Source organism: Syngnathoides biaculeatus, chromosome 10 (assembly GCF_019802595.1).
Source record: "Syngnathoides biaculeatus isolate LvHL_M chromosome 10, ASM1980259v1, whole genome shotgun sequence".
NCBI lineage: Eukaryota > Metazoa > Chordata > Actinopteri > Syngnathiformes > Syngnathidae > Syngnathoides > Syngnathoides biaculeatus.
Window position 1 is genome coordinate 20706606 of NC_084649.1, and position 23776 is coordinate 20730381.

Consider the following 23776-nt stretch of genomic DNA (forward strand, 5'->3'; position numbering starts at 1 on the left):
ATCTCAAACACTGTCAAGTATACTATACATTCACCAGGAGGATGTGTTGTACTGTGTTACGATGTCATTATTGTTACAAAATGATTCACTTAGACTCCAATTATTAGTCAATCCAATTTTGATACAATATGATTTAATTTACTCAAATTACAACAGAGCATGAGTCATTCAATTTACGATACGATTTACTCCAATTATGATATGGTGGGTTGATATCATCTGATGCCGTCCACTCCAATTACACTGCGTTATAATTCACTCAAATTATTATGGAACGTATTCTAATTTTGATATAATATGTCATTGGCTTTTTTTTTTCCACTGTTATCTACGGTTTCTGGAAATAATTCACCGTTCTCAACATTGGCTTCCCATCAGTTTCTGCGAGAAGCACAACTTTAAGTCCTTATCGCTAAGCTTTCAGGAGACCGACCAAAATGCAAAAAAAAAAATGAGCGCAGAGCATACAAACGACGTAGAGTTTGTTTTTAATGTAATACATCAACGAGCCTTAGAATACAACCGGCGCTGCCAACTCGTAACGAAGCGCATCCGAGTAAAAATGGGATGTAGCCGTTTTCAGAGAAAGTATATCACCCTTAACCAATCAGTTTCAATTTTCAAGTCAAAATAAGCTCGCCTGTGATATATTTTGCTTTTTGATTTCAAAGTCGGCACGACTCCCAGTCGAGAGGCGCAAGTCAAGTGTGTCTTAGTGGCTTTATGTGCGAGGGGAAAATGACAGCAGTGCGAATCGCACAGCAGACGCTGAACAGCCAACACCGGCACGAGCAGCAGAGGCCAGTCAGCCACTAATATTCTCCATATGTCTCACAGTTATGTCGTCCAAAACCTCCAGTCTCACCTGACAATTTCATCAGCCTCCTGTTTGTGTCTCATGGAGCAAATCGTCCAGAAATAGGCAGTAAAATAATGACAGATACATTTGGAGATGGTCAAAACTCTTCAGTAAGGTTCAGTAATATCAGTTGTTCTTCTCAGAGGATAAAGAAAATACGCCTGGGACTGGAAGAATTTTCATATTGTGAACTCCTTTGCTTAAAGCAGTCACTCACATTTGAAAAATGTACAGGTGTGGTCAGTCATGCCCGCAGATATAAAGTTAAAGGTGTGGTGCACCAGTCATGCCCGCAGATATAAAGTTGTGGGTGTGTGTTCTGTTTGTAATTATGAGTGTACCACTTTAAGAGCGGAGGGGGGCAGTGTCAGGTAAACTTGGAAGTAGAAGTAGGCTGAGCAGCAGCTCGTTGATCGATTTTCATGTGCGCTGAGTGTGCATCAAGTGGGCAGTGGCGCAACTTAGCGGGAACACCGGTCAAGACTACACAAAATAAACGACGTCTTTCAATATGTGTGTATTCTACTCGTAACAAATTTTACGCGTGTGATTTTTCATGCTTGACTGAGCAGATTTGCGAGTGCGATGGCGCGCGGGCACGTAAGCGCCCGTCAAATCACAGTGACTGCTAAAGCGTTATAAACACCCCAACTCCAATGCTATTTGTTAGCCTGTCTGTGGCGTTTCTAAGTATGTGTTCAAATTATGCCAGCAGACCTTCAGAAAAAATAGTTTGGTTGTTTTAAGTACCCTGTGCAATTCTCTGTTTTACCGTTAGTTTGATGGTTGACAGTAGATTATCTCAAGGTATGTCAGCTACGTTCCTCTTTTGGAGTGGGCTACATCGTGGTTCTCTGTGATCTTGCATTTCTAGCTTTTGGCAAGGAGCCCATTATTCCTTCCACTAGGTCAGACCCCCCCCTGTAGACCTGTAGATTAATCACCTGCCAAAAATTCCTAAATGAAAAGTCACATTTCGGTTGTGCCTTTGAAGTTTTTAAGATCTTCTAAGGATCGTACCAGTGGTACATTTTTTTCATGGATCTTCTCAGAAGAGCCACAAATCTGTGATGGAAAATTTTTTTTCCTCTTATTTTTTTGGAAAAGGGATCGCTCGCGTGCAGGCTTTCCAGCGAGCTTTAGGAATTCAAACTAAGTCTGCTCTTAATCAAGTGAATATTATGCTCTGACATAGGATGCCTATGCCTAATAGTTTGTGATTCTTTGGCCCCTTTCACACTGCCTGGGAAAGCTGTCTCTCTCTTTTTTTTTTTTTTTTTTCCCCCCGTGTTGCTTTTGTGGCCCCAGGAATTTTCCAGATTCTTAGGTAGTATCAGAATCGAGAACTTTGTCAGAAAATCACCTACAGTGGATATAAAAAAAGTCTACAAACTCATACTTTGGCCTTAGTCAAACTGGAAGGAACTATCAACAGTTCCAAATAACAGCTAGTATTAGCACAAAATCTTCAGGATTCTGCCAGATTGCAAAGAAAAATGTCAAGAAAAGCCTCCTTAAACATCTGAACTTTATATAATGTAACGTAATCAGAGGAACTTTAAATTGTGACGTCTGTGCAGACTCTAAATTCACGTGAGTTTGAATGTAATTTTCATTTTGAAAACACCCACATCCCATCCAAAAGAGGGTGTGCATACTTGTGCAATTTGAGTTATATTTGATTCCCCTCTGTAAAAGGTTTATTTTTTTCCAATTGAGTTGGACAGGTTATCAGTCAAATTAGGGATAGTCAATACCACTTTTTTCAGATAGCAGGACAAGTATTGATTCTCGAGTACTCACCGGTATTGTGTAACCAGTACCGCTTTGATACATAAAATTTCAATGAAGATAATGATAAATAATTGTGAACAAATTCTTTGTCATCCATGATGATTTATCAAACGGCCACATTGTAACGGCTACTATTGACAAAGAGGACTTTCTTGGTTATTTTGCCTCAAATAGCTGGTAGCTAGTTGGTCTTTGCATCTTGAAATAAGACCGGTATTGGCCCGATACGAGACCTGATACCAGGAGTCCATTTTTCCTATGTCAAAATAATGAAAGGTTTTCATTATTTTTTTACCTTCAAAGTCATGGAAAGGGAAATTCATCCGTCGGAAGGCATTAAGCAAGTTAGCATGACTGTGACATCACAATCTGGGTAAAATCTGAATGGTTTGCTTATTGATACATGTTTGGACATAGGCGTAAAATGTGTGTTTCACACTTATTGTCATCAAGTTGTCGGTTTGTAACACAAGTATGACGTCTTCTTCGAGGGTTTGCGTCTTGTTCTGCATTTGTTTGCTGTTCAGAGGCGCCAAATAGGATAGTACCGATGATTACAAACTGAAGCGGTGATACCGTCTAAAATCCCAGGTAAAACAATTTCATCCCGATTTCAAAAGGTTTGAACAACAGAAACTGGTAAATGAGAAGAACAAGATTAAACATGGTGGAAAAACAACCAATGATAATCGTGCCGATTTTGAGCGGTTCTTTAGACCCAAGCCGGCGAAAGGTCCGAAAACCACATCAATCATTTGTTTGATTGTGACTCATCCTGCTCATTGCGCTTGTCTGACTTTGTTTACCTCTCTGAAGGCGTTTAGTTGTAAACATGTCGTTGTCTATAATGTGTGTGCGTGCATGTGTGTGTTTGTGTGCATGCGCGCTGTGCTACGTGGCAGGAGGGGGGTCTGGCCAAGTGGTAGATCTCTTCCATATGGTTCCTGCAGCTTGTCTCTTACCTCCCCAAAAGCCCTCACTTAGCATGTCTTCATCTTACTTATGACTCGTGGCTGTGAAATACCAAACAACGGAAAAATTCTGCACCTTTCAACACCGATTCCGTATTGTTTCGAATCCGGTCGGGCGGCGTGAATCGAGGAATGATTGGATTCTGCCAACGAGTCTTCCGACCGTCAGATGTGTTTGCGGTGTGCGTTACGTTACGTTCTTTAATCTTTTGGGACGCGCAGTTAATTATTTGGTTGTTTATATTAGCATTCTGAGCATGCACACGATCCAAACGGCATAGCTACTGAGGGCTACATGACTCGAGTGAAAAGTCATCTCAGAACATTCCAGCAAGCAGTCGTTGCATTTATATTGTGAATTACTCATACAGTAAATCGTACAGCATTATTAATCGCTTTGGGTAAAAAAATGTCTGATAGTCTAGTCAGTGGTGCTTTTATGCAGTTGTAGAGTATTCGTCCGTTATTCACAGGGGGTAGGTTCCTTACACCCCAGTGTATAACAAAAATCTGTGAATAATGGATGCATTATTGATATAACTACATACGAGATGTACCATATTTTTGCAACCATAACAATCACATAACAGTCTTGAATTTTCTCCAAAATAGACAGCACGCCTTACTTATGGGCATAATTGCTATGTGACTTGTCCAATGACGTACACTTGAACACACTGGTTACATTGTTAGCATGTATGTTAGCACGTTTAAGTGTATTCTCTATGAAAGCTACCATATGATGGCGCTCACATGGAAAAGAGGCGGAATTGCTTTTTACATCTGTAAGCAGAAGAATGTTATTCTGACCCACACACTACCTGTGTAGACATCTCATTACTGACATAGAATACATAGACAGAGAAACTAAAATGATCACACTGCAGGAAACAGAGTAGCATAACGAGCAAATAGTAAGAGAAATAATTTACACAGCGGGTACTTAAGGTGTAGCAGGTGTAGAGCGTTGGCCTCACAGTTGGACTTAGGGTGTAGAGGTGAAAAGAGGTGGGGTACACCCTGGACCGGTCACACCAATCACAAAACACATTTAAATCATTCACTGCCGTGGACGTGTATATCCGTCAATTGGTATCCAACCGTTTACTGCAACCACCAAATGTATTTGGCAAGTTTGTTTTTCAGCGGGATGTTCTCTCCCCGGGCGGTACGGTGGGTCCGCTGGTAAAGCATTGGCCTCACACTTCTCTGGTCCTGGGTTCAATCCCCGACCCGCCTGTGTGGAGTTTGCATGTTCTCCCCCTGCCTGCGTGGGTTTCCTCCGGGCGCTCCGCTTTCCTCGCACATTCCAAAAACATGCAACATTAATTGGACACTCTAAATTGCCCCTAGGTGTGATTGTGAGTGGGGCTGTTTGTGCCCTGCGATTGGGTGGCGACCAGTTCAGGGTGTACCCCGCCTCCTGCCTGTTGACAGCTGGGATAGGCTCCAGCACTCCCGCGACCCTCGTGAGGATAACCGGCTAAGAAAATGGATGGATTGATATGCCACTGCATTGAACATAATGCCATTTTAAGCTTTTGTGATTGTGAATGCAACTGGTAACTGTCTCTATGTGCCCTGCGATGCGCTGGGAACCAGTTCATGGTGTACCCCGCCTCCTGCCTGATAACAGCTGGGATTGGCTTCAGAACCCCCGTGACCCTTGTGAGGATAAGCTGCTCAGAAAATAAATGGATGGATAACTGACACAAAACCAGTACTTCAAACGCTATCTGCTCTTTGCAGATGATGTGGTTCTGTTGGCTTCATCAAGCCTTGACCTCCAACGCTCACGAGAGTGGTTCGCAGCGGAGTGTGAAGAAGCTGGGATGAGAATCAGCTCCTCCAAATCTGTGATGGTGGTCCTCAGTTGGAAAAGCCGGACGTTCCTTCTCTGGGTCGGGGATTAGAGCCTGCCCCAAGTGGAGGAGTTCAAGTATCTTGGGGTATTGTTCACGAGTGAGGGAAGAATGGAGCGGGAGGTTGACAGGCGATTCGGTGCAGCGTCTGTAGTGATGTGGACTTCGTATCGGTCCGTTGTGGTTAAGAGGGAGCTAAGTCGAAAGCCGAAACTGTTTATCAGTCGATCTACGTTCCTACCCATAGTCACGAGCTGTGGGATAGAACACGAAAGAACACGATCCCGGGTACGAGTGGCCGAAACGAGTTTCCTGCGCAGGGTGTCCAGGCTCTCCCTTAGAGATCTTAGAGATAGGGTGAGAAGCTCAGTCATCCCGGAGAGATTCAATGCCAAGAGGAGCCAGATGACGTGGCTGGGGCATCTGATCAGGATGCCTCTCGGACACCTCCCTGATGAGGTGTCCCGGGCATGTCCCACTGGAAAGAGACCCTGGGGATGACCCAGGACACGTTAGAGAGACTACGTCTCTCAGCTGGCCTGGAAACTCCTCAGGATCCCTCCGGAAGAGCTGGATGAAGTGGTGGGGAAAGGGAAGTCTGTGTATCCCTGCTAAAGCTGCGACCCTACCTGGAAAAGTGGTAAAAGATGGATTGATGGATGGATACATTTATGGAACAAAAACAGAACCTAGAACCTCACACACCAGAACCTTTAGTATGCACTGACATCTGCTGGTAGATTGAGAGACAAGGAAAATATTTACAGTATTTCCACATTTTATTGCCTTTTGTTTTAATAATATATGATAATATAAATATAATATACGGTAATCCGCCAATTATTGGTGGTCAGTCTTGGTTCAACTTTGGATCTGATTTAGTAGCTGAGGCAACGACATCTGGAAAGAGCTAATCGTTGCCGAAAATCACATTGTCAGATGAGATTTTTTTTGTTGTTGTTAGTAGTTAGTGGTGACCAGCAGAGGGAGGCATAATTTCAGTATTTAACAGTAATTCTGGGTACAATCATCCATTTTACTTCAGGGGGTAGCATTACTTTTTTATTCACCTGCAGATGGGGCAAAATCTTCATTTTTGGTTTGGAACACTATGAAATGTAAAATTATGCTAGCAGTATATGATTAGGTGGAAGTTGAGTTTAATGCAAAGCAAAATAAATTTTGCGAAGATCCCACACTTTAATTCATCCAAGGGATTTTTTTCTCCCAATCAGTGCTGCCGTTTTCGTTCGCAACAGAGCTCAAACGGGCTGGTACGCGTGTCAACAATAGTGCCTGTAAAGGAATACTGGAGGTAGCCGTTTGAGGGAGTTTTTTTTAATTCATTTTTTTACATTATCTAACTGTTTTTTTTCCATCTTTTTTTTAAATCTACACCAGGGTTTCACAAACATTTTTGGATTGAATCGTAGTGAAAAATGTGGTTCCTTGATATTTTTCTTGATGGAGGGAAAAATCTATGGCCTTTTTTTCCAGATATAGTGAAAAGAGGAGGCATTGGTTTTAAGGAGTCATTTATCGATCTGATGTTCATCAGTTCATTTGTGCATCTATTTGTCTTTACTAAGGTTTCCAAATCTAACTTTTTGGGTTCTCGACAAGCAATTTAGTTTTTTTTCTAACAGGGGGGGAATGGAGAGCGTTTATTTGGGAAAGGCGTTTATCTATAGTATCTGTCTATTGGCATACAGTATACATAGAAGGGTTTCCTAAACTTTTATCCCCCACAAAGCCCAAATTAAAATTTGTTCTTAACCCCCCCCCCCCCCCATGTGGAATGGAATGGAGACTTTTTGAGGCAGGTTGTTTACATCTGACTCATTCATCTGAATGTCTAGACCAAGAGTCACCATTTTCACGGCGCCATATTGCCGGTCAAACAGAGCTGCTCGACATTGTGGGAGACTTGAACCGGAGGAGAATATTTATAACACCTGCGACCTGTTGGTTGTCACAACAGACGAGACAGATATTCAAAGAGATCATTCTATGGAATACCAGCTGAAAAGACCGGAAAATAACGATAGGTTTCGGCAATTATACATGATGGATTGTGCCCAACCAAAATACACACACGCCCTGTGTAGCGATCGCTTCATTTCAGGTAGAAATTATTCTTCTCAATCTCAAATTTCCAAGGAGTATTTATAATGCCAAATTGAATTATTTGAGAACAATGCGTACTTAAAAAAAAAAAAAAAAAAAAAAAAAAAAAGTGTCGCAGAGGTTTACGGAGGTTAAATATGGCTGCAATCACTTCTGCGTACGTTCCGTGGCGACGACTCCGTCTTTTTCTTTTTTTTTTTTTTCAATCATAGTTAATGAATGCGAGTTTGTGTAAAACCAGGGGTCATTTATTTAAATATTGGTATTTGTATTGAATACCAGCTGAAAAGATCGATGGATTCCGGCAAAGGTTAACGTGTGGCCGAACACGCTTCCGCGTTCAGAAGCCGTCAAAACCGTCACTATGTGGGATTTATTGCTGATGAGAACAGATATAGCAACAAAGTATTAGTACACGTCCAGACTTTTATATGCTTTCAAACTTTTCTGTCTAAATCTCGACGATTTACTCAACAGATCCATCTGTGGATCATGTTGTCCAAGACAAGCGGAAGCGAATTAACAGTGCAATTTCTTATTTTTCAGCATTAAATACAGGTCCTCTAATTTTTCCACGTACCGTCGTTTATTTTAACCGTCTAAATGTCTGACAATATCGGACAAGACTCTGGGCGTCGTGCTACAAGACATATTTCCGTGGCGTCTCCAACTGACTTAGCATTGAGCAATGCTTAGCTTGACCGGCAATACGATGAGGTAAACAAAAGTCATGTGATTTTATGACGTATGTCCACGAGCTCTATATTGGCAACTCAGCGTTTTGAAAAGCGATTGGAGCCAGGTTCCCCGATATCAGCGTGTGGCTGACCGGTCAGGTCCCAAGAGCTCCAATGACAACAGTGAAAGAGTCTGGGGCGGTGTTCCAGGTTTATTTGAAAACATACTCAATAAATATAGCACCATTGGAGGAGAGGACACTGGAGGGGGGGGAAAAAAAGGATTTTTATTACAATACATGCCTTTAATCAACGACACTCTAGCCGCGCGTGAGTTCAACCTGGAGACATTTTCGAGAATTTGGTCATCCACAGCCCTGCTGAGGACGCTTTAGTTTTTTGTTTTTACAAGTAGGACAGTGTCTGTTAAAGTACTCTGCATGTGTATAAAACATTTCAAGACAAAAAAATCAAAAGATCTGATCTTTGGCGTCACGTTATTGCACTGAAAATGGCCAATATCCTTCCAGTGAGTACAGACCTTTCCTGGAAAGAACGCGTGTTTGAAATGGAAGATTTCAACTTCACAATGCCCCCAAATGACATTAAAAAAAACAAAAAAACATAACTCAGGTTAAAAGACGGACGATTTCGTTTGTCGTCTCGAGGAAGGTTACGGAGTCAACTTAAGCATGTTTCTAATCATACAATCTAGTACAAACCAATCAGTCAAGTTTTTTTTTTTTGGTTGCTCACCCGACAAAAGGGCTCTATATAAGGGTTCCTCGATTTACGACGGTACCGATAACACAACGTTTTGAAGGTACGCACAGGAAGCAATGAACTTAGTTGTATACGGAGGACCCCCTCAAATGTAGCAGAATTTACGACAGCAAGTTTTAGCAATTACATTTTTCAGTTTTCCTTACTACTGTGTTTATACAGAGCAGTAGTTGTCGTTCCAATTCGTTACAAACTAAACCTAGGATGGTACTGAATATATAATGCTTCCAGGTTCTGAAGAGCGCACACAAACTACTTTCTTCACTGGCACACACAGTTTTTGCCATACTTAATATATTTTCATTTGATTGGCTGATTATAAGAGTTTATTTAAATAGTTTCTGTAATTAATGCTGTATTAGCGTAGCAGTACATTAAACTAAATTGAGGACCCCCTGCACTGATAAGCTGTGGGAAAATTTTAGATAAGCATTGCCTTTTCATTTTTTTGAATTATTGTCATTATCGTAATTTTAGTGCCGTAGTTGTCTTGCGGCTTTTCGCTTCTGGCATTGCCATTGCGACAGCCAACAGTTGGAAAGTTCATATTCCAAATTCATAAACCGTAGAAGACCATGACGGTGCTACAAAAATGATTTCTTCAACTCAAACAAGGACGAGGGCAAAAGCTTCAGCTTTTTCCAAGCCTGCAGTTGGGAAATTAATTGAAGATGAGTTTGTTGGCTGAGAATGCAGGGGAAAAAAAAAGTTGCCAAATTGGGCAGGAAAACACGTCACAAGTTTTGTCACGACCCAAAACGGTCCAATTATCCGCCACTTTTTGCGGGGGCTAGGGACAGAGCTTTCCATGAAAGTAAAAAATAAATAAAAAATTAAAAAAATGGACCCCATTTTTCTTAGTGTTTAAAATTACCTTTGTTAATAGCCACAAACTTATTTCGCAAAACATTTCAACTCTCCTTTCTCCTTACATCAGGGGTGTCAAACTCATTTTTGTCACGGGCCACATTGCAGTTACGGTTTCCCTCAGAGGGTCGTTATGACACAAACCATAATCTTTAATTGCCTCATCATATTTACACATGAAATTTATGAACTTTTTTAATCAGAGATTAGCTGTAATAGGGTTTTGAAACATTCATATTTGATAACACAAAAACACTTCTCAACGTTACTATTCATGATTTGTGACAATTTGAAATTTTTGTACAGATTTTCACAAGAATCATGGAAGTTGACACAAATGATTTGCCTCCGCGGGCCCCAGAAAATCGTGCAGAGGGCCAGATCTGGCTCCCGGGCCTTGAGTTTGACACCTGTGCCTTACACGAACCCTCAAATAAATGGCGACCAGATATGATTTTGAGAAAATGCGCCGTGAGCACACGTGTGAGTGATATCAGGTGAATACGCTCCGTAACTTCCACGAACAGTCTCGGTTTCTCTACTCCCTGATATGCAAAGGTAAAAACTTGTTTTCAAGGCACTGCTGTATTTCCTTGATTCCGATTCCTATTTGAACAGGCCTACAAGGGACATCTTGCGCTGCTTAGGGCGTTTCAGAAAGAGCACAAAAAAAAAAATTAAAATACAGTAAAACATGGATCGCTGAATTTGTGCATTTGTGGGATTCCTGTACTCCAAGGTATTTTGCTTGCTGCTGTTTATGATTTCTAACGTGCAAAAACTACATCAGGGTTTCTTTCGGAAGGCTTTTGGTGCTCGTATGTGTGATTTTATTTATTTCTATTTTTTGCAATGTTGCGATAATACTGATAGTGATTATAATTTTGGTCACTTCTTATCGTGATGTGAGATTTTTTGCATCGGTTTCATCTCTGATTATGAGACTTTTATTGGGATCTATTATAAGTTGGGATCATTTCCGGTTCTCCCCTTGTTTGACACGCGGTCGCAAGCCGTCCAGCCGACGTGTGGCTATCACTTCCGGAAGTTTCCGAGCTGAACGCCCCGTCGTCCGCCCACGCATCGGAAGGTGGCGGGGTGGACGTCCCAGTACTTGACGGGGTTGGCGAACAGGCTGATGCCACTGTACAAGTTCTTTTTCTCGCCGAATCTGATGGGGCAGAAGTCGTTGACGCCCACGCTGGTGATTTTGTTGGCATGGAGGAAAATCACCTGGGCAGACAGACGAAGACATTTTGGAAAAAGGCTTGCAATCATTCAAGTGTCTGAGGTGGAAATTCATCCCACAGCAGGAAAAAAGATGTCTGCAGTTTTTGCAGCTTACAAACTGGAAAGATCGACATCCTTTTTGGCGCAAACCGCCGCAATAATATTTGTTCTTACAAGGGAGACGTTTACGGTTTCTTGTCTTTTCGAGGGTGTCTTGGCTTAGCCCGAGAGACTTTTAAGACGACGTAGGAGTTGGTCATTGACAAGACGAGCTTCTAAAGGATGCCCAAAAAAAAAAAAAAATCAGAATGCCTTCTAAAAATTGTCATTAGAATTCTACCAAATTTGAAATAAATAAATTAAAATTGTGATCACTCCATTAAAAAAAAAAAAAAATATATATATATATATATATATATATATATATATATAATGAACAACCTCACCCATGTGTAATGGAGATTTAGCTCCAGAGATTCACTGTCCACATCCTTTGTGTTGAAAGCAATCGTTGCGGCTTCATTTATTTACCTACCCTGATTTCCGGCCTACAAGCTGTGACTTTTTTCACATGCTGTCAACCTTGCGGTTTATGCGGTGATGCGGCTAATTTGTGCATTTTTTTTTCTAACGGCCGCAAGGGGGCACTCGAGCGGAAAAGGTAAGAGTGAGATCGGTGGAATATATGTGTCGAGGAAATGACTTTTTAACCGGCTGTGTTAGCTCTGTGCTAGTGTGTTGCTGCTGTGTTACTGGCGTGTCAGTGATATTTACCAGTAAGTTGAATTTTAACCGGCCCTGTTAGCGTTAGCGCAAGCGTTAAACTCTTTCTGCATACAGTCTTTGTAAATATCTCATTTTTTAATGTGGGTTTCAATGTGGGCACTTGCAGCTTTTACACAGCCGCGGCGTATGTATGTACCAAATGGTATTTCCTTTTAGAAATTTACTCGGTGAGGCTTATAACGAGGTGCGCTCTGTAGGCCGGGAATTACAGTAATTGCACGCTTAATGATATCAACGTGACAGTGACAATTGCTTTCAACACAAAGCCACAAGGCCGACGAGTCGAACATGTTCGACTTCTCACGCACGCACACCCCACCTGCAAGCCACATTGGTGTGCGCACGATTGCTTACCTGGAGGTAGCGCAGGGAGCTGAGTCCGACCGGGACCTTTTTCAGATTGTTGTTGTCCAGGTGGATCTCGCGGATGTTGGGGATCTTGGCCAGACTGCCGTTCTCCACAGAGCGGATTTGGTTGAAGCTCAGACTCAGTCTGCAGAAGTTACCCACAAAATATTGTAAAACATACAAATCATTGAATAAATTAAAAAATAGCTTTAACCAAAAATGTTATATTTCGATTCATATAAATTGTTACAAAAATATTTTCAGTTTACTTATTACTTCTCTTACTATTGCTATTATTTAATACTCTAAAATCTCAAAATTAATTTTCTATTAAAAATGTAATGTAAAAAAATTTAATAGATCATTTAATGACTGAATTTCAATAAAAGATTTAATGCCATTTTGCATTTTACCTATGTATTTATTGAAATCAGATTTTTGTCATGTCATTATCCAAGACGCTTATCCTCACAAGGGTTGCAGGAAAGCTGGAGCCTATCCCAGCTAGCTTTGGGCAAAAGGCGGACAACACCCTAAACTGGAAAATGTGCTTTTTAGCAGGATTTAAAAAAAAAAAAAAAAAAAATCCCCAATTCTGTCACTAGACAAGTGGAGTGAATGGTTTCTTCTTGATTTTATTTTCATTTTATAGCTGAAGACTCATTTGAAAAACAAAACAGAAAAACTCTGACCGGATAGTTTTAGGATGCCGACAGTCTGAATGGCACTATTGCTATTTACATTACTTCCTTTGGGAAATCGTATTTAACTTGGGAGTCACCCGTGACAGATAATGTTTGTTTGACTTTTTGGATTTATTGCAACAAATTATTTTGGAGAAGAAAAAAAAATAGTTCACCTCTGGAGATTTTTATATCTGATGAAGTCTTCCACTTCCACCTTAAAGATCTTGTTGTACTCCAGGTTGAGCTCCGTGATGGAGGTGGGCAAGTCTGAAAGAAAATCCAAACGTACGCAAGTGAAATTATCGCGGCAGTTGATCGCGTGTAATTGGCGCAGGCGACGAGTGAGGCGGCACCTTTGGGCACAGCCGTCAGCCTGCTCTCAGACATCCCCACATAGAGCGTGGACAGGCCGTTGAAGGCGCCAAGCTCGATGCCGCCGTTGGCCAGTGGGTTGGCTCCCAGTTCTGTTTCAAGGCGCAAAGTCACAAGTGAGTCAATATAGCCTATAGTGAAGAAAATAAGTATTTGAACACCTTGCTATATTGCAAGTTCTCCTTCATACATTGTGATTTCTGGATTTTTCTCTCTCACAGTGGACATGCACCTATGATGAAATTCAATCCATGATTTCTAAGTGAGAGAACTTGCAATATAGTAGGGTGTTCAAATACTTATTTTCTTCAAAGTAAAAGTGTCTTTGTGGGCTCCTCATTTCACCCCCAAAAAGGTAGATTTCCATTAAACTTCATAATTATTGAAGTAGGTTTATGATGGAGATGAGGTCCTGTTGTTACAAATGCATACATGTCAGTGTCCGACACTTTAAAAAAAAAACTATATAAATGAACTACAAGTGGACATTGAGTGTGAAAATGGCAAAATATGTAAACTCACTGACAGGGTGGACATTTTATGAGCAGGTAGTGGGCCCTTAGCAACCTGATTCATTTAGCAAGCAAACCGCACTTTTTAACAAAATGTATTTGTAATTTATGAAAGGTTTCTTTCTGTATTGTACTATATTTTACTTTGACAGAGGGAGAAACATCCAACTATACATAATATTACAGTATTAAAAAACAAGTGGGAAAAAAAATTATTCTGCAAATTTCAGCGTCCATGGAAGAAAGACAAAATGCTGGTTGAAATGTCACTGAAATCATCTGATGGGTTCATAAAGGTCCTGTATTTAGGATGTAATAATGTTTCTATTGCGCCTCAGTAAACTAGTAAACATGAACTATGAATTCATATGGCTGACACATTTCTGCGTTCCAGATGTTTTTCTGTGTAGATGCCTCACATTGGCTCATTGGAATTTCTTGAGCTTATCTGTGTCACTAGCAAAGATCACTGCCTATTTCCCCGCCGCGGCGTTGTCAACACAAACACATTTGCTCCCAAGAGTGTCTTCTACACGGAGGTGACCAATCAGAAGAAAGGAGGTGGTCTTAGCCAAATCTGGACAAAGTGGATACGAAACTGGGTCAAAGAGAAGTAGCTGGGAGAGGGGTCTTTCTGGACACTTAGGGTTTAAATAAAATTGACACTCTTAATAGTATTTTCATGTTCAAGACTGGAGGTTATGTAGGTCGAAATAGACAAAATAAGGGACCCTCAAAGTAGTAAAATATTTGATTTCGTACCAATGAACCACTTAGAACGCATGACAATTCAGAGAGCAGTGAGTGGGACGTGGCAAAATCTTGTACCTCAACTGTAACAAAAGGTATAAAATGAAGGAAACCTCTTTGGAGGTGTGTGAAGGTTCAGCCACTTGGAATAGGACCTCAACCTTTCATTGATCTCCAACATTTTCGTGATAACTGATTCTGATGGCTTCTGCACGGCGCTTTATAGCATCCTGGTGGTTTGCCAGGTTTGTGAGAGCTACACAAAAATATTACAAAGCGCATCTGCTTTTGATGCTTTAAACCAGGCCTGTGAAAATACCATTGATCATTTGATGCTTATGCTAAGTTTTTTTTTTCTTTTTCCTTTTCAATTTATTGTGTCAACTGAAAAAAAAAAAAAGTCTTGGAAAAGCTCTCCACTGTTATGATCTGAGGAATTTTTTTTTTGCCAGTTTCCTGTGCCAAAGTTCTTGAACGAGATACTGACTATGTGGACTAAGAGGACCTGGAAATGTATTTATTTATTGACTTATTTTGGCTTCGCCATTATATCAAAGCTGCACGAAAGACTTATTTTCCAGTGTCGTTTCACTGTTTGAAAGGTATCGACATAGAATGTAGGGACAAAGTTGACCTATACACAAAATCTATGGTGTGGATCGGAGACATGAGTTGACATGTTTACCATTTTCTAACGGAGAATCAGTGCCGCAATACCATGCATGTGTTTATGAGAGATCTGCAAAGAGGTCTAAGGTTTCTCACTTCGCCTGCGTTGTTGTGTTGTTTTGGAAGCTATCGTCATAGTCGGGATTGTATTTAATACTCCACACCAGATTCTGGGTCTGACACTTAATAATCAACTCTAGGATACTAAATCAATGTGGCTGGTTAATAGTAGGTCCGTACCGAGCACATGGAGCTTCCTGAGTCCTTTGAAGGCGTCCCTCTGGATCTTGTTGATTCGGTTTTCGTGGAACCGCAGTTCGATGATGTTGGGCGGCAGATTGGCCGGGATCTCCGTCAGCATGTTATAGGAAAGGTAGAGCAGGCGCAGGCGGTTCATGTTCTTGAAGGCCCGTGGGTGGATCTTTGAGATCCGGTTGTTGATCAGAAACAGGCCCTGGTGTGGAAGAAAACATCTTTTCACCAATCCTGAAGAAATCTATTATTTATGGTTGACTATTAATAGCTGATGCTGGAGTCTCTGTTATAGCCCCTTGTACACTGGACATCAAAACCAATTTTTTGTTTTTTATTGACAGTTTGTAAACGAGTCAATCCCAACTGACTCGAGTTGAAGGCTATATCCTACATTGAGCCCTTATCAATAAAAGGAGACTTTGAAGAGGGGTAATTGTTCATGGTACCATGAGATGGACAGATACAAGTAATCTAAACCACTTTAGTTATCCTACAAATTTGTCTGCAAGCCATGTGAAATTCGAACAACTAAGACTCATTGTCCTCAAAGTTAGGAGGGGGGCAGTTTTCGCAAGACCGAGTACAAGTACTTCCTGATCATACTGATTACCGATACTTGATATTGCCATTGTATCTTGCAATTGTGATGAAAATGTTTTATTCCAACCAAATATTGTTGCGGGATGGCTACCTCTGTTGAATGTTGAAGTAAATTAAAAGTTTTGTCTCCAATGTTTACCTTAAAGTATTTTTACACATCTAATAGTGGTATCAGTGTTAAGTATTGGATTTTTACAAGTATTGAACAGGTTTAGAGTTTCGGTCCTCTTTTGTGTTGAAAGCAATTCTTCTGAGGTCTACGCATCTAATGATCTCAAAACAGAATTTTGTCTATCACTCTGGTTTTTAGAAACCCTTCTGACCACAGGCAGACGGCATCCTGGATCGGTTGCCAGCACGTGCTGAGTAGTTGATTTGAGTTGGTCCCACAAAAATCAACCAAGCAAACCACTACACTATCTCTCCAAATCAGTTCTGAAAAACTGAATCCCTCCTTCTCTGCGGCATTTGAAACCGGTCAGATTTTGCGCAGACATCCAACTAAAACACAAAAAAGGGAAACGATACTTGTGCCTCGACCCTGCGGTTTGTTTTCCTAAGCTGGATAATGAGTGGAACTGCTAATTACTCGAGTCGCTCCATAAACAGAGCATGTGTGCGCCGATACCATCGGCGTGACTCAAAACTGAAATATTACCAGGTGTTTTCCCACACGATGTATTACTCATTTCTGATTTTCTCTTGAGAGATTCGCTTAAACGCTTCAGACGGCCTTGTGTTTTTCCTGAATATATTTTTTTTTGCCCACATTTCTACGGAAAGCCGTTTGAGAATTGATTGAATACCCTTTGTAACCTGCTCAAGGCCCATGTACTGGTACGCTGTGCTTCCTCATGAATATGACAAAGCTGGCATAGCTTAGCAGGCAGTTATCAACTTGTGCAAGGTGTAGCCTTATTCATAAAGTTTTTGTCCTTGTATGCCGAACTTGTTCCATTTTCGACAAAGACTGTACTTTATACGAGTGTACCTTAAGATCCGTATCAAGAATGAGTATATTTTTAAACAGATTTTTTAAAAAATGCTTCTGGTAAGACTCAGTAGTCGTACCAATCCCTCGATCGTTTTACCATTGTACTGAATTGTCCTAAGAGCAAACTGGTACATGGACCTCAGGCCAGATATGGCAATGCTCATATGGCACGTCAGCCTTTCGTCAACACGCTGAAAAACACATTTTTGGTGCGAAGTGCCTGTTGTGCGTCGTTCTCACGTAAAGCTTGTCCAGCCCTTTGAAGTCGTCCTCCTTGATCTCGGTGATGTCGTTGTTCTGGAGGTCGATCATCAAGCTGTCGGCGGGAATCTTGGCGGGAATGTTGATCAGGCCTGTGGGCGTGATCACGTCGAGGAATTTGGTCAGGTTATTTAGGATGAGGTGTTTTGCGTAGCGAGTGAAACAAAATGGGGACGTCTTGTAATTTCACTTAATTGTTCAGGTCTTATAAAGTGTTTAAAACACTTATGTGATGGATGTGTAGCTTTAAGTGGCGTGGCAAAGAGCGAGTGTTGTCAGGAGTGGGAATTCTGCGTTATGTGACCAATCTGCGTGATCATCCTCACCTTGATCTGAGCACTGCACCACTCTGGGTGAGCAATGGCAACCCACGGGACAGATATCGTAGTGGTCGTTCAAGTTGTTGGAGTCGTCGTCATCCCCGGAATCGGCCATCATGACGTCGTAGTTTCTCATCATGTCCATGACGTTGACATGTTGGTAGTATTTGCTGCTGGCCAAGGTCAGCAGAGAGAGCAGGAGGACCACCCTCATGGTGCGGCCGGACCACCGATTTGGGTTATCTTAGTTTAACCGGAAGACATGACAACATGAAAAATGAGTCATATTGCATGTGGAAGACTGCCCACAAGTGGAAAATAAAGCAGCGAAAAAGTTCTTCGAGTTTATTCATTCATCCTTTCTTCTTCCGTATCACGTATCCTCTCGACTCTCGGGCTTGCTAGAGCCTATCCTAGCTAACTATGAGTAAAAGGCGGAGTACACCCTGAATGGGTCGCCAGCCAATCGCAGGGGGACATAAAATAAAAAAACAACCATTCACATCTATCCGCAATTGTAGAGTTTTCAATTAACCTACGAGGTATGTTTTTGGGGGGGTTGTGGGAGGGAACCTGAGTGCTCGGAGAAAACCCACGCAGCCACGGGGAGAACACGCAAACTCCGCACAAGTGAGGCTGGGATTTGAACCCTGGTCCTTGCAACTTTGAGGCAGATGTGCTAACCAGGCCTTTACCATGCCGCCTTTCTGTGTTTATTTACCCTGAAATCTCAGCTATATTTTGTATCTTCCATGCACTCAAAAGAACTTTTAATTTAATACGATTAATGCGATACAAGGGACACAATCCTTAAATTGGCCATTCAAATGTTTTTACAATGCAAACAAATGCAACACGACGTCAACTATTCATCGCCCTTAGATCTGCCAATCCGAGGTTGTTCAAATGCCAAAAATACAAGTGCAGTACAAGCGACAGAATCCTTAAATCTGTACTTGAAAGGTTAATGCTACAGTAACACAAATTCAACACGACACAAGATACTCGATTTTTAAATTTGATGTCATTGCTTGTCCAGTAAATGCAACTTCAATTTTAAAATATCTCCCGTTTTTTTAATACAGGGCTGTAAATTGAAATTGTTTTATCCGATTAATTAAGTAATTCTTCCAAAATGAATCAAAATTGACAGACTTATTGATTGTCGAAGTGCTAGTTGTGGCGCCTGTTAACAATTATTTTTTTTTTTTTGGATGTTGACTTATGACTTTATTAAGTCATGTGGCTCAAGTCAAAGGCAAGCAGAGTTACTTAGAAGTTTTAGCCAAGGATGTCCCAAGTTCTAAAATTGGGGCCCCCCCCCCTTTTTTTTTAAATTCAGCCATAATTTATCAATTTATTTATTTATCTATTTATTGCAATAGCTACCTGGCAGCAGACACCAGAGCTGAGATAAATGTAAATACAAATAGTCAGTAGACAACCAGACAGACAACCAACTGTACTGTTATAGTAATAACATAGTAACATAATACACATCAAAAGTCAGACTAGCCCCCCACCTGTGTTACCTTGTTGTAGCCATAGTGCACACTGCAAATTGCAATCTCCTGCATGTGGTCAAATAAACAAATAATCTCCTTCTCCCCCCTATACTTTTGTTAACTTTGGCGGAGTCCCGTTATTTGGTTTATGACGACTGATTAGCCGCTTTAACCGCTGCAGCGATGTTTACTTTGAATATTACGCTTCCAAGTTATACATGAAAACCAAAAAAAAAAGTGATGCTTTGCAGTCAAGACCGCATCAGGGCTAGCAAACGTTGTCATTGTTTCCGTGCTTGTCTAAAGACTCCGGTTGGAAATGAGCGGGCCCAAGCCAAGGCAAATGTTTTGCCATGCTCCTACCTGTTCGCTACGGGGATGATTATGCGACTCCCCCAACTATTAAACACTCGCCACCCGCCGAGCGACTGATATTTTCTGCTGGCCGCGTCGCTCCTAATCTTGATGGATTCTCCCCTCGGCTCCTGAGTGTTGGGTCTGGCCACAAATATGCGCTGCTGCTGTTGCAGCAGGAAAAGGGCCACCCCTCGTTATCCGGCTGTGACTGCACATGTACTGTTCTGCAGGGTCCATGTATACCCTCAGAACTGAGACATGTTTGGGAAATTCCAAGGAAAATCAAAAAGGAGAACGAGTTTAAGAATCTGGCCAAAAACAGACCCCAGTCTTTTTCTTCTTTTCCTTTTTTTTTTGGGACCTTGCCTTCTCCTTCACTTCTTTACATGAACTGTGTACTTCTTCTTGGGCTCCAAAAAGGACAAATCAACAAAAACTTCCTGCCACCACATCCTTTGAACTCCTGGAATTTAAACACTCGGGAAATCTTTAAAAAAAATAAGTCCAAGGGAAATTTGGTCCAAAAGATGTAAAAGATTCCAGAACTCAAAACACTCACCAGTCTGTTTTTTTTTTTTTCCTTAGGTTTTTCTCACATGGTGTATATATATCACTTACCCATTTTAAAAAAAATCCTCAAAAAAAGGACTGTATCAGTACCTTGGCTGAAACTACCTCTCTTGGAACTTGAAGAGCGTAGAAATTGTCAGAAAATTTTCTGAAAAATCTGCTTCAAAAAAGGAAAACATGAGTGTAGAATCTGATTAAAACAAACCCCCATCCATATATTTCTAGTTTCATTGTGTTTTTCTTCCATTTATCTTGTGTGCGCTGTGTACTCCATCACGGGGTAATCAAATATGGACTAATCAATTAAAACGTACAACCAACACCAAAAAAATTAAATGAAAAAAATCAAATCTAGACCCTTGGAATTTGAACATAGAAAAAATTCCAATTCAGATTGCCAATAAAAGTATACAGACTTACAAATAAAAGTGCAGAATGCGATAACAACAATCCGTTTCAAATTTTCAAGCATTTATTACTTTTTCCTTGGCATTTGCGAGGCTTACTATAAAATCTTTCAGGCCTGTATTAGTTTCGAGTATATAAGTAAAAAAGGAACTTCGGAAGTCCAACCGACCAAACACTGATGGACCAAAGACGGATCTCTTTGATAAAATCCACATACAGCGTTCATCAATGTCATCCTCCAAAAAGATCAATAAACAAAAACAAAACTCATACTCGTTGGAACTTGAACAACTAAGGAATTGAATGAAAGATCCACTGAAAAGATAGTTCAAAAGGAGCTCAAAAGTCCAGAATGTTATTAAAAAAAACCAAAACGATACAGACACTTTTTGAACATTTATTGCGTTATCCATGGAACATTTTTTAGGTTTGACTGTAATTTTTAAGAATAGCTTGGGAATTCCAATCGACGGAGCACTTAGGATTCTTTCTGGACCGAGGACAGGTCACTTTGATAAGTTGCATAAAATATTCTTTCTGATCAGTGTTTATCAAAATTGGTCCCTAAAGAAAGACTAGTCAATAATATAAATAAATAGAAATATAAAAGCCTATTTTGGAGCTCGAACAAATCAGAAATTTGTAAAAAAAAAAAAAAAAAGGCACAGTAAAATTTGGTCAAAATAGAGACCAAAACTCCTCATTTGGAATTTTTTTTTTTTTAAATCATCAATTATGTAAGTTTTGTGACGACAAGATCCAGCAGACAGAACAGTTGAGGTTCCTTGGGGGACCAAGGACTGATCGAGAACCACACTTTGAGAAACTCTGCTTCAGAAAAATTAGCACCGATGAGCCTACTTTTCAAATGTGGTTAGTTTGGTGGTTTTTTTTCCCCCCCACATTGGATGGAAGCCGAGAGAAGAAATCAAATCCAACGTTAAGCGTGTGTAAACTGGTTGGGATGGTTAAAGAGCTTGAGCCTGACAACGTCTCCAGCCTCGAGAGCCACACTGGGCTTGCTGCTTTTATCTGTTCTCAGTTGGAACACTCTTAATATCAACACCACCACCACCCAGTTACTGTCACGGCAAATTATTGTCTTATGGCTACCAAATGAGCTCCAAACCAACGTAGGCGCCAGTCTTTGTTTGGTATTTACTGTAGAGGAGCTGAGTTCTCCAATTGCAAATACAAACTGCAAAATCTGTGCTGTTGTTCTACATTGAGTGAGTTCTGCTGCAAACTGGCCACAGATAGAACTTGAGCGTCCTTCATTGAGTTGTAATTCAGGACAAAGTGGAAAGTGCAAATATCACTAAAAAGCATGCTGATAAATTTCTTACCTTATCAGTCAGAAGCTTTTTTTTTTTTTTTGCCCTCGTTTAAAGCTCAGGCAGCGAGCGCACCAGCAGAAGCAGACTTGCAGCTGCACACGAATGAGGGATGCAACCTAAGTCAGCGCACAGAACAGCATCCCCCCTTGTCTCAGCAGCGAGAAGGAGGAAATTAAAAAAAAGGAAAAAAAAAACCCCTAGGAGACCACCCCCACCGCTGCGAGCTGCCGTGTCCTCACCTCGACACTAGAACGTTTCTGTCATCACAGCATCTGCAAATGTGAGCTGCCCTTTTGAAGCCTTGCCAGGGTATTTAGCGCAATAAATTCCAGAGGCTGCTGGTGGCGCTCCTGCTTCCACCACAACAGAAAGATCCCATGGTTGGCATTCCTGTGATCCTTCAACTACACGGAGAAATTGTTTTTATTTCGGTCATTTTAACACGCACAAAAACTAACATTTATGTCCATATTACCAACTGAGAAGTATGATTAATGAATATCTAAATGGGAATCTGAACATGTTATTACATATATGAATGCCAACAGCAGCAATACTACTCAGCAGCTTTGTATGTAGCTAAAAATAAAACACCAATATTTTATTTTTGTTGAAACACCTGAGAATAAAATGAACTTCAACAACACTAATTATCAAGAGTTATGCATAGTATGCAGTGTATACTGTATGCAGAAAATCATTGTTGCTCTTCAGATGCGGGTAGAAAAGTGAAGCTGCTTGTCTTCCTCAGGGCCTCACGTGCGACTCTTTTCCTTTTTCCATTCCCCTAATTCAGTGCCTCTCTTTTCTGCTGAGGCCAGCTGCAACACCCCCCCCCCCCCCTTACCCCGAGGCATCACTAGACAGAGGAAATATGCCCTGGTTTGCCACTGGCAAGAAGAAGAAGCCAAAAGAGAAGAAGAAGCTCTGCTTTCTTCTCACCGGGGGGCGGGAGGGGGGCATTCATATTTTCCGAGGCTTCTGAGATCATCCCAGCTTGCAATCCGCTTACTGGTGTCCGCGAAACTTCCACTTTTGCTACAAATTTGCAAAAAAACGTCACAGCGTGCAACACTGATTGACTTCCAAGTTGTTCTCACTTCCAAAATATGTTTCCGCTGGTTGTCTTCCGACAATGTTGCACGTGTAAAGAATGTCCGACAGCGTGCTGCTTGTCATTTGGCGTGTGATGTGTTTTCTGGTCACCGTTTTGTTGGGTTTTGCGTTATTCCCTAGAGCAGGGGTGTCAGTATTATTATTGCCGTGGGCCACATCATAGTTCTGGTTTCCCTCAGAAGGTCGTGGTATTGTACCATATGCTGTAAATTACAGGTCCAACATCAATGGACCTTTCCGACCTGTCAGTCACTCGTACGATAATACCCAATCAGATAGCTGCATTGCCATAACCCCTGGCTTGACACGCCCCTCTCGCCGTTTTGTCCCACAAGCAATGCTGGGTTGTCAGTCGCGTGCGCTTGGAAAAGTTAATTATGAAGAAAATGGTCCTTCCTTTGTGAGGCGTCAGTTTTTTTGCATCGATCGCCAACATCTAACTCCGAAATTGCGTCCTGCTCCGTCCAAAATCTTAATTCCGCGTACATATCCTTGCGTGAAATATTTGAGACCTCTCCGTAGAACTCTCTTGGACAAGTCTGATGCATTTGGCAAAAAAACATACCCCAATATTGTCTGGAATACGCGATAGAGGATCAGCTTCACACATGTTCTGTTCAATCACAGTTTTGTAAGCTTGTGGGACATGGCTAAGGGAGCGGATCTTAAGATCGCCATCGGAAAGGTCCATTGATTAATCGAGAACTAATCGATTGTCAAAATAATTGACAACTATTTTGATAACTCAATCCAGAAACGG

The 23776-nt window shown here is 41.2% G+C and overlaps 2 protein-coding genes across 4 annotated transcripts in view; one reads left to right on the top strand and one right to left on the bottom strand.

Annotated features, from left to right (window-relative positions):
• cenpp (centromere protein P) overlaps nt 1-23776 on the top strand; it is a 78452-nt gene that overhangs the window by 29103 nt on the left and 25573 nt on the right. The gene's annotated exons all lie outside the window — the stretch shown is intronic.
• aspn (asporin (LRR class 1)) lies at nt 8494-22473 on the bottom strand. Its single transcript, XM_061831474.1, has 8 exons — nt 21910-22473; nt 17730-17966; nt 17383-17495; nt 15534-15747; nt 13344-13454; nt 13164-13257; nt 12311-12449; nt 8494-11173 (listed from the first exon to the last, which is right to left on the bottom strand). The coding sequence occupies exons 2-8, from the start codon at nt 17935-17937 to the stop codon at nt 10976-10978; spliced, it is 1077 nt and encodes a 358-aa protein (XP_061687458.1). The 5' UTR covers nt 17938-17966; nt 21910-22473; the 3' UTR covers nt 8494-10975.